Source organism: Epargyreus clarus, unplaced genomic scaffold (assembly GCF_041222505.1).
Source record: "Epargyreus clarus isolate Ecla_fem2 unplaced genomic scaffold, WU_Ecla_fem_2.2 ptg000008l, whole genome shotgun sequence".
NCBI classification, from domain to species: Eukaryota; Metazoa; Arthropoda; class Insecta; order Lepidoptera; family Hesperiidae; genus Epargyreus; species Epargyreus clarus.
Genome location: NW_027332216.1, coordinates 6,152,229 through 6,164,470, shown reverse-complemented (window position 1 = coordinate 6,164,470; position 12,242 = coordinate 6,152,229). Strand labels below are relative to the sequence as shown.

At 33.4% G+C, this 12,242-nt stretch overlaps 1 protein-coding gene across 3 annotated transcripts in view; it reads right to left on the bottom strand.

Moving 5' to 3' along the window:
* LOC140744272 (ATP-sensitive inward rectifier potassium channel 12) overlaps positions 1-12,242 on the bottom strand; it is a 59,779-nt gene that overhangs the window by 34,857 nt on the left and 12,680 nt on the right. For all 3 annotated transcript variants that reach the window (XM_073075818.1, XM_073075817.1, XM_073075819.1), the window contains exon 2: positions 194-715. In XM_073075818.1, coding sequence (XP_072931919.1) covers positions 194-570 — 377 coding nt within the window. In that variant the 5' untranslated portion in view covers positions 571-715. The remainder of the gene's footprint in view (positions 1-193; positions 716-12,242) is intronic.

Below are 12,242 nucleotides of genomic sequence, written 5' to 3'. Positions count from 1 at the left end.
AGATTTTTTGTTTTGAATCAAGCGTATGCGTTTGAAACAGCGTGAAAATATCGGAAACTGCTTGAATTTACCAAAATATTGTTTTTGATTTTGAGATTTCCACATTTTAGAGTAAAAGAAAAACGGTGTTTAAAAAACAAAACAAATGTTTACGAAAAAGGAGAGGATACCATAAAATATGTATTCAACTTACCTAAGAAGAAGATTGAGGGAACTATCATTTCTAGTAGTCGGCACGTCTTTGACGCTGGAAGGCTCGCTGCGTACGCCGCGGAGGGAGAGTCGCAGTTGTCGCGGGATGGAGCCGAGGAGTCCGTTGCTGTTCCTACGCTGGTTGAGGCTCTTCGACCGCGTCAGCTTGTTCGCCTCCAAGTCACTCACGCGAGCAGTCGACGCTGCATCCTCACTCCTCAAAATCGAAGCACTCGACGCGTTAGTCTTAATGATAGTAGGTACAGCAGTCTTCACATCATCCAACAGTTTGTCCCACGGTTTCTCCCACTCAACATCCTCCTCGGAAATCGTTTCGAAGCTTCTAGGGCCGATCGACGACGACGTTTTATCAGACATTTTAACTAGTAAGGGAGTAACGGAACGTAGCGAAACAGACACCCACACCACTTCGTCACTTTGGATTTTTAGTTTCTTGACAACACTTCACTCTTATCATAATATCCATTTGTAAATCATAATGTTTGGGATAAAAATGTTGACACTGAAACAAAAGAAAGATACGAATTAGAAGAATCGCTTTTAAAAACAAATGAAGGGATTTAAGTAAAGAATAATAATAATTATTTCGATAATATTACTCTCAAGCAATATATTATTTACTAAAGTCGTACCACTAATATTAAAGTATAATACGAATTTACATTGAGAGTAAATGAATAATAAAGAGAAATCCATACTTTTACTTTTACTGAAAATTAATGTTACAGAAATGGCTGTTCTGTTGCAACTGTGAACATGAGATGACGTACTTCAAGCAGTTTAAGTTTGAATGTTCACTTTCTGAATGTATTAGAGTCGACAGGCCAATTACATACTAACGCTAAAGAGGCTAATATCAGCCTTTCTATAAATCTCTACGTGAAAATCTCTCTGTTTTATTTGAAGAGAAAGGTGTTTGAACCAGGCACTAAGACAAAAAACAAACAAGCTAGGCTGTTTAAACATAGCTTTTAAGTGGTTAACAACAGATTATATGCATACAAGTACCGGTGGTAACAAATTAAATTTGTCTTTTGAATTAAAAGTTGTTTCGAAAATTACTACCTGTGGAAGATAAAAACAAAAGTGAAATTTTAACGATCAGAATTATCCCACTAAGTATTGGTTTACGTGATGTGAAAGTAGGTTTTGAAATAACAAAACACATTTATCTTAATTAAAACCTAAGAAGATTGAAGGTTTGTAAATTACTCACTAGAGTTCTTACGTCATTGAAAGCAAAATTACTTTTCAATTAAGCAAATCAAGTCATTTTTAATAATTTATTAATTATGTTCTGCAAATAACTATGATCTATGTCAGGATATTATTAAATCTTAAGAACAAAAAACCTACATTAAATTTAATATATGGAAAATTTTAAATTACTAAGCCTATTTATTATTATTATGCATGCTATGTACTTTATTATGATAAAGTATATAATTAACAATTTCCATATTTTTGTTTTTATGACCTTTACATTTGCTTTAAAAGTTAATTTATTATAAGGTTATTTTATAATTACTAAGAACACGGAATTTTCAAAGTTCAAGTTGAACTGAAAAATATGAATGACGTCATAACATTACGAATTTTTGTGTGGTCCTTTAGTGATTTTGAATACACCTTTGCTAATATTATTGTATGTTATACAGATCAGATGACTGTATAGATTAGTGTTCAATCGGTTCTTTATGTTAGACTAAGTTTAATGCTATTCTACTATAAAAACCTCCAGAACTGGGCTTAACGCGCCCTCTGAAGTGAAATGCGCATGAAATTTAACGGTCACCCATCGAATTCCTAACCACGCCCGATGTTGCTTAACTTTGTGTGTCGTATTAAACCTGTGATTCTACGCGATTTTCTTTATATATTTCTATTTCATTCAACATACCTACTGTGATATTACGACTTGATATTGTTATGTAGATTTTTCTTAGCATACGTTATCGATTTGTAAGCAATTTCTCAGTCTGATTCATTTTTAGGCAGTAAACAACTACCTTGTGCCGTTTTCATGGTATTTTCTTGGAACAAATTGATTTAGTCCGCTTAATGAGTAACTGGATTAATGATATCATTCATAGAATTGGCTCGAGAAAACTATACGCCAGAACTCCGTCATATTTTATGGCATAATTATTGCGCATTTATAATTTCACTGAAGGTTGGCCAAGGAAAACTAATTAAAATGATTATCATTATATAGCTTTTCTTACAAAACATTTATTTTAGCCGTCATTTTCTTATTGTTGTTTTAGTTTTCAGATACTTTCCGGTTTAGCACATCTTAGTATTTCAAACGAAACTGATTTTAAAAATTATTTATCATTTTATCACAAATAACTTCAAAAATTATCAAAACTTTTTAAATATTAGGTAGGTTATGAATAAGTCTGGATATTAACTAGATCTTGAAAAAAATATATCGTTACGTTGTAACCCTTTTTTTTTTTGTTTACGAGGGGGAAACCTTCAAAAGGTACCCGGTGCCGTGGGACGTTGCAACCAAAAGTTATCTTAACCTACATTATTGCAATGAAATATTTACAATTTCAAATACTGTGTTGTTTTACAGATTATAAAATACACGTTCTATCGTTAATAAGCTTATCTATGTAACCATCTACCGCCTGTTAGTAGTAATTATCAGTAGCCTAGAATTAGTTTAAATTGATTTAATTAGAAGCGCGCGTAAATAATCAGTGAGACTGTACACCCATAGTTCATAGCTCCAATTTTTTATCATGTAAAATAATCCGGAAGAACCAAATCGGTATCGAAGTACAGTGAAACAAATCAGACGGGACAGATTCGTCTCGACAACCCATCGGCCTGTTATATTTTAAAATCGCGCGTGTGCCAACTTTCCCGCGAAATTTAGGTCAATGCTCCAAAGACCAATATTCTGTTATCACTTCATACGTTCGTTCATGTACAAACTACCTCATATCTAGATAAAACCTTGTGCTAGAGATGTTTTGCTTTAATGATAAAGGAATAAACTGATAAAGGCGCAACGCTTTGAAAATTAAATGTGCTACTTCAAACGTAATCTGCATAATCTTTCGCATAGACGCAATGGATTTCTGTGAATTCTATAATGTATTGTTGACTGCGATGTTAAATACAATACATACTTATAATCGAGTAGGTAAACCGTACTTGGAATTAAGTAAATAAAGCTTCTATGAATAATTTACTGCGATGTGTTTACTAAAACCACCCTGTTTCAGACTTCTCAGTTCTAATTCTATCTATTTCCTAAACCAAATACGAAACTGTAATTTTTGAGAGTGGTTATTTAAAATTATCAATTTATGCAGCGCATAAAAACTAGACAACATTGGGCAGGATAAAAAGCAATGCACACACGGAACGAAGCCTGCCGCAGTTTCGTAAAATTTAATGTCACTAAATATGTAGTTTAGGAGATTGCAGTTGCTGAGTCGAGCATCCCAAAGTAGCGCCGGCTTCAACTAGCGCTCAAATGTCTGGGATTGTACCGTTTGCTCACTACATCTTCAGCTAGGTCTTTGATAGATCATAAAAATCCTCGATTGTCGTCGCTAAAAGTAGCATGTGTGCTGGTGCCCTTATAGAAACGGTAGCGAGCCACTCACTTAGGCGCCAGTTGGTGCAGGCGCCAATAGTTATGTGACAGAATTAGTGGTGTTTCAATGCAGGGACTGCAAACTCGAGGCCAGCGAGATATCGTAGAAACGGTTAAATTCCGACTCTGACGTTGATAAATGCTATTAGTCCGATATTTAATAAGTATTTATAAGATACAATTGAAATAAACAATTCTTTGAATAGCAGCAATCGCAAACGTATCCTACCTAGCTATTTAGTAATAATTGCATTAATCTATTTTATTTTATATGTTATTTATATTTATTTCATAGAAACAAGTTATTTTTATAATATATCGATTAGTTTGCCTCCGCATTTCCAACGAGATATCAACAGATACCGACGTATATTTTGCAATTTAAGGAAATATTTTTATAATAAAGTAAGTTATAATTATTGTCAGTATATCGTAATACACGATTTTCATGTTTTCATACATGTTGTGTTTATAGGTAATGTAACTATTTAGACACCTAAAAATGTTTATAGAGATAAGCTTGACACTCTGCGATGTGAGGGCATGCGATTGCACATTGATGCCTTATGCCTTATTAATAATTAATCTATCCAATATTTCGGTACCAAATATTTGTCAATTTTTAGTAGGTACTAATTGTAAAATTTTTGTTCTTTGGTTTACAATCACCGGATAGATAGTGTCACAGTCGGTTTAAGTAATATTAGGTAACTTAAGAAATTACAAAAATAATGATACCACACATGAACCTTTATACTATTAGATTGATGTAATACTAAAACTGCGTATATGCGTGGTGCATTCGACGTCTATTTAATTAGTTCGCCTACGATTAAGCCGGTACTTCGGAGCTCTTTGTACTTCAATGTATATAAAACTATTAATAGATATTATATAAGTACATAAGATAACACTTAACGCTATGTACTAGCTACCATATAACGCAATTACTTTGTTAAGGAATTAATCAATGTTCCCAGCCTTTGTTTACTTACGATTATCCTTATGTCGGATGTAATTAACTATGGGATATTAACATAGTTATCAGGTAAAGCGATCCAAAATGCACGAGTGACTCCTTTAAACATGATTATACCGTGCGTAGACTTAAGTTCTTGCGTAAGTAAAACTAATATCCAAACTCAGTTTTTATAAACGTAGTAAGTTCGCCATTTTTGTTTTTGATAGCTATTTGGCACAACGCCCTGTGTCTTTTTATTAAATTGTAAAAGCAATCGCAAGTAGTTATTTAACAGTAAGTGGTCACTGCTACGTCTTCCCCCAAAGTAAATAACATGGATTTAAGTCTATACACATAGGATGAACAGGATTTAGGTTATAGTTGGCCACATGCGTTGCTATCGTTGAAAACTACCTTAGATGGTCTCTCTACTAATCATACCTATCTGAAAAAGCAGCGCCTTACAGTCATAGATTAGGAAAAATGAGTCACTCCTAACAAGAAAACGTAACCAGTTTTGACAACTGAAATAGTTGCGTAAAAATGTTTTGCCACGTCCTCGTGCCAAAATGTCCCTAAAATATTTGAAATAATTATTTATTTATTATATAAATTACGTAGTATTAGTTATCTATTCGTAAATTTTCTCTAAAAATGTTTTTATTTGTCAATAATTAAAAAAAAGAACTTACAAATAAGCCGTTTGTGGCTTCATTCAATTTCAAGGCGTCGAAGTATCTTTACTAATCTATGCTTACAGGGTATAAAGTAGGAATAGGCGCGTTTGTGACTCTACAATCGAACCACGAAGAGTTTTACTATAAAGTAGTATGGTCATTGCCGGTTCCAGGTTCGATTCCCGACTGTTAAAGTTTAAAGCTTTGTTGTTTTTGGGTTTGTGTCCATAACATCCACAGAAAAACCTTGACGTGATTTTGACGTGACTAGGCTATTTACATTTTCAGTTCATTTCTACGCATTCATTTTTAAATTATGTTTCTCGTGCAAAATTAAATATAAAGGTAAATAGGTTTAGTTCGTAGAGTAACATTGATTGATAAGTACTTCGTATGAAAAACGTGATCACGACAAAACAATTTTATCCTGCATTATTTTTATAGACTTCATGCATATTAAATTATTATTACTTGATTTCCTAGAATTTATATATTTTACTTTTTTATGTATACCTGAATGAATGTAGTTAAAACAATGTAATATTGCATAAAAAGTAATTAGTTTATAACACGTAGGAAATGAACCTAATTGTAATAAGACCGATGATTGCATTTATGACGTCATCATCATCATCAACCCATTACTATCCCACTGCTGGACACGGGTCTCCTCTCAGAATGAGAAGGATTAGGCCATAGTCCACCGCGCTGGCCAAGTGCGTATTGGTAGACTTCACATATGTTGGAGATTTTTATACCAGTATATATATATATATATATATATATATATATATATATATCTTTCAGGAGTGCATGTTTCCTGACGATGTTTTCCTTCACTGTTTAAGCAAGTGACAATTAATTTGTAACACGCAAATAACTGAAAAATCAGACTGGATTTGAACCTCAGACCCTTCGTTCGAGATTCTTAGTTTTGTAACCATTAGGATATCACTGTTATCTATGACGTAATTGACTATTATCGGTCTATGCTCAGTAGTAAACGACCACTTGATTTGATTTGATTGAACAACATGACTATGTCTGGATTTGAAATTTTATGGCGATAACAAATCTAAGAATGGCTATTGTTATACCTAAAGGTGGGGAGATACTTCGTGATGAGATTGCAGTAGCTTTAGTGTCACTCCTATGTCTGCCTTACAACAGCAACTGCAGTCTTAAGTAGTACTGTTTTTATGGTTAATTATTGTGACTAGAAATAGTGCCAAGTCGGTCAGAGATTTCTGTCTATCCCTCGGGAAGGGTTCTTTTTACGGGATAAAAGGTATATTATGTCCTTGTCTAGAACCTTGACAACGTGTGTATAAAATTTCATGATAATCGGCTATGTAGTTAAGGTATAGAAAACAAACAAACAAGCTCACATTCGTATTAATTATATGAGTAAGTAAGTGTACTACATGCTAGTATGCTACATTAATTTAGTCAGTTTTTGCTCATAGGTGCATATTCCACTGTAAAATTGTCTTCCTTACAGGACATGAGTCGGTTCAGCCGTTTCCAGTGGTTTCTAACAGTTTCAACATTAAATATCCATTATTCAATACAACTATGAGTCTTAATACAAGTCCAATTCAATACAGTTCCCGGAAATTGATTTTTTTTTATTCCGACTTTATTTTAAAAAGAGATTTTATATTTTACTTCATTTTGAAAATAGATTTTGTCTTTTAGAAAAGTGCTGTTGTTTTGAAAATTACCGACCGTCATTTATTTCAATGTAATGTATGTTATAACACTTAGTAATACAAACAAGCTATAGATAGAATGTCATATCATCTGTAAAAGAATGGACTGCAACTAATCTTAAATCACTTTATAGGTCTATAAGCCAGCAGGAAATTAAAAGTATCTGATATATTAAAACCCGAACACAATTTGACCTAAATCTTATTATACTCAAGACTGTTGATTCTTAACCGAATTAAGGATTTCCGGAAATATTACCCGGTCACTTCGAGTTGGCCGTCGTCGACTTACAAAATGACGTCACGAACACACTACTCAGACCGTTGTCAAAAAGTACTTGTATTTTTATACCTCCTGTGATCATTTTATATTATATAAATGAGCTTTATTGTGGTAACATTCTGTATACTCCCATTTAGTTATTTATTTATCTATTATAGTAGAACATCTTCTTGTTTCTGTTTCTATCTCTAATGTTTCTTTTTCTACTTATGGAGGTACGTTTGAATGGTTTGCATAGAGGTTATGAGACTTATGAGTGATAAATAAAATAAAAAATAAATTAAAATTAATTAGCAATTTATTAATTAGTAATTATAAATTAAGGCTACGTTAATTAATACTCATTTAGTTCGTACGTTGCTATCTGTATGTGCGGGTATGACGGTAGGTGCGTGCGGTGTGCGTGAAGAGGTAGACTAACTCGAATTGAACGACTAATACGATGCGAAATAATTTCGGGGTAATGGAAACGGGACGTTGCCCCGTTCATTCACCGCGATTCGCGATAAATAATGACAAAGCGAATCCATTTACAATCCGCTCATTACGATCAAAATAAATTACCTTCAAAGATTCCGAATACTACGTTACTCGGAAGAGGATCGAGAGTATTTCCGTCATCCTGAAGTGTTCTGGTTAGTTCAAGCTAATTTTGGGAGATGGGCAAACGCGGGTTATATTAGTATAGTCCGCGTAAAACTGCTAGTCCACTGTGAATATAGAAATGAATCGCATCGCCATAGCAAATTGTATGACAAACTGCACAAACACAAACGTGCACAAACTATAACATAGAATATGTTTCGCTTATTTTGAGTATAATTAATTTTATTAAGAATAATAGCAGTTGAAGTAGTAACTTTATTTAATTACATTTACGTCATTTTTCGGTAGAATCTAGCATTAATCTAATTTTCCGATGACGAAGCAATTTGTTTATTTTTAATTTAACTTAGAACAGTGTCATATTATGATATCATATTTTATGGATTTTTTAATTAAAAAAATAAAATTATGACATTTCTATTCAGTGACTTCACTGGTGTTGCGCGTAAAGTGTGGATATATATGTTTGTCTCTTTCTACGTAACGCCTCAACTTTTCGTGTTACACTTGATTTTACTCCTCATAAAATTTCCGTACCGGGCCTTATAACTCAAATCGTTTCTTAAGGAGTAAACTCCAATAAACTCCAAAAATTCCTATTACTAATACATTGTAGAATGATATTCGCTAAAATGGACTCTAATGAGCTGCGCGACCACCATGAGCAAAAAACAATACGCACCACTAATTTCCCAATTTTCGGAAACCTTGGGTTCCGTTACCTTGCACTTGAGTTTTTCTCATCAAGGTAATCGTTTTTACATTTCCGTTAAGAACGGCCTTTGGACCGATCCCAAGGTTCCCCCATCCCTCAGTCGCTAATGTTTCAAAAATTTTACGTAGCGGATGCCAAGTGCCCACTATCTCTCTAAGCCAAACCTCATGTGTTACTAATTTAGAATAGAAAGCTAATTATAATTAATATTAGCAATAGTAATTATAAATTCATATCAAATATCGCGTAACATGTAGCTCCTTAAGCTATTTATTGTTAAATATTATACGTGATTTTAGTCGTCGGGATACCTACCGATGGCCAGATTTTTAATTAAACCTGGTTTTGGTTAAAAATAGAAATCATTAATTAACGACAGCTATGTGTTTTAAATCTAGCTACTATAGCATTAATAAAAATAGCACTAAAATTTAAAGCTCGAACACCAGAGATTAAAAAACTACGGAACTTATAGCAATAATTTATGCTCATGTAAAAACCATAATTATCCTACACATAGATTGGTACGTAATCAAGATATTTGAGACGCCAATATTCTGTAAGTCTTACCAATTAGTTCACACTTAAAAATCATTAGCCAAAAACTTACATATAGATTTGTTTCTTGTAGACAAAGTCCACACTGTTTACAAGGTTCACACTTAAAATCACAAATACTTATAATATTTCAAAGTCCACACTGTTTACAAATTTAACAAATATGTCCGATGATGAAGAATACTTTTGAGTGGAGTCTGCTAAAAAGACAAATAGGCAGGTTATTTATTACTTATTTTCATAAATTCATTGATACTGCAGTGCTTGCTGTTTTCTCTATATTATTTTTTGACCTGGTTTGCCGATGAATAATACCTTTATGCTGTGTTAGTTATTATTTGCATTTGAGAACGAATGTTGCTTTTAAAACGTGTTTGAAAGTCTAAATGCATATATAAAAAAATCTTTAAAATATATTAAAAAAAATAATTTAAATTTAAGTCTTCTTTTTAGAAACACGATATTTTAAATAACACTAATAAGCATAGCATAATAATAGATAATTTATATAAAAAAAATTACGATTGAATAACTAATTGTTATTTAGAAATATCAATTTTCAAAACATTGTTGTAGAATTCTTCGTGCCTTAAAGAGGAGAGAAAAATATACTTTATTAAATCATCTGTGACTGTACCTAACAGAATCTATGCCAAATAGCAATACAGATTATAAAATAATAATCTCGGTATCCATTAATGGCATCTCATTTTCTTTTTATTCAATACTTGACCTAAACCTAGTTCGAATCACGTGATTATCGTCACTAATGTCATATAAAGTCAATCAGCCTTCGTTTTCTGGAAACATAATACAGATGACGTGGTCACCGCCATTTTATAACGATTATTGTAGCACTGAAACACTTAATTATCTAAAGTACCTATTTCCACGTATATGTCTTTAATAATATGTCTTAGCTGGAGAACTATTGAATGATCTTTTGTATAAGGTTGAAACAGCAAAAGAAAATGAGGTCCACCTAATGGTAAGTGTTTACTGCTGCATATGAACGCCTGTAACGAACTCTATGTAGGACTGCGGAGAACCCCGTCCTATATGCATCAGAAGACCACAGAGTGATCAAAAGAACACAAATGCATTGCCATTGAAGATTAAGATGATCGCATTGTACGTTAAAAGGCGAAAGATTAATGCGTTTTGAAGGGAAACCAGAGTGGCAAGTTAATTGGCAGTGATAGCCTAGTGGTTAAGAAACTCGGCCTCTCGATCGAGGGCTCCGAGGCTCAAATCCCAGGCACGCACCTCTGATTTTTCAAAGTTATGTGCGTATTAGAAATTAATTATCACTTGCTAAACGGTGAAGGAAAACATCGTGTGGAAACCTGCATACCTGAGATTTATAAAAAAAAAGAAATCTCTAAGGTATGTGAAGTCTACCAATACGCAATCTGGGCAGGAGACCCGTGCCCAGCAGTGGGACAGTAATGGGTTGATGATGATGATTGTACGTTAATCTGGAGGTCTTCATCGACGAAACACAAGAAACTTCTTCGTACTAGAAATAGGTGTGACGTTGGACTGTTTTCAAAATTTACTTAACAATACCCATTGGCTTAATACACTTGACGGAAGCCTTTTTATGTTCCCCTGTTGGACGGATCTCTGCTATAGGAACTAGAAAGAGCATGAAGTATATTTTATCTCTCCAATAGAGGCTGATGAAGGAAGGACTGATAAATGGCCAATTCGTGTCAAAATCTTCCTAACCACCGATTAGTCCTTTAAAATGATTATTACTACGATCCAATGACAAAAACCAAGACCAATTATTATGTTAAACACATATGCAATTATTTACAAAGTAATTACTAATATCCGTATTGAGAAATATCATCTTCACTGTCATTTTAATAAAATTGCGTGTGTGAGGTCAACTTGGCGAGAATAATCGATTACCGGCTTAATTAAACAACGAGGAATGCATGGCGCACGCGTGTGGAAATTAACGCTTACTTGAATATGAAGCATTTATCGTGTAAAGGATTATTATAATAATATGACAGCAACTGCTACCTCAGACTGACAGGAAAATATTTTACATAAATATATTTGTGAGGAGCTCGTGTTTTCTTAGATCTATTGCAATTATGTAATAATTTTGTATCGATTGCTTCGTATTAAATGTCAAAGATTTTATTTATATTTCTATGTAAATCATTATGCAGTCTTGAAAGAAAGCATTTAAGCTGTACCAGCTTTGTTCCTCTTCTTCTTCGGACATCATTAATATTTAATATTGATTCCAGATATCTATGAGGTGCAGAGCGTTAAATTGAAATGGTAAATATTTCAATTAAAAAAAGTTTGTAGTAATCGAGTATACATATATTTGAAAAACATTCCCATAGTAGATAATACTTTACTAATGCATTTTATGTGGAATTTAAAGGTGGTAGAACCCTTTGTGGTTCGACTCCGGCGGCACCACCGCCACACCTATTTCTACCTAATAACAGCAGTGTTAAGCGCTGCTGTGTTCCGGTTTGAAGGGTGTGGTAAGGGAGACAGACTTTTCCGAGGCGTTCCAGCTTAGTCCTCAGGGGTAGCGGCGCATCTGTGGCCGACCTCAGGTAGGAATATCTAATCCTATCTGGGGTTGATTACAGATGTCCATGGGCGGCAGTAGCCACTTACCATCAGGTGGACTGCATGCTCGTCTGCTACTCTTATATTATTAAAAAAAAAAAAAAAAAAAAAAAAAAAAAAAAAAAAAAAAAAAAAAAATAGTCAATATAGGGTTCAATAAACAAAAACTTGCACATCGAAAACACTTGAACAATTACGATCGCTACATAACTTTACTTGTATGAAGCAAATGAATTGCGTAGAATAACAAAATATTTATTTAAACAAGTTTGTTTGATAAAAAAAGCA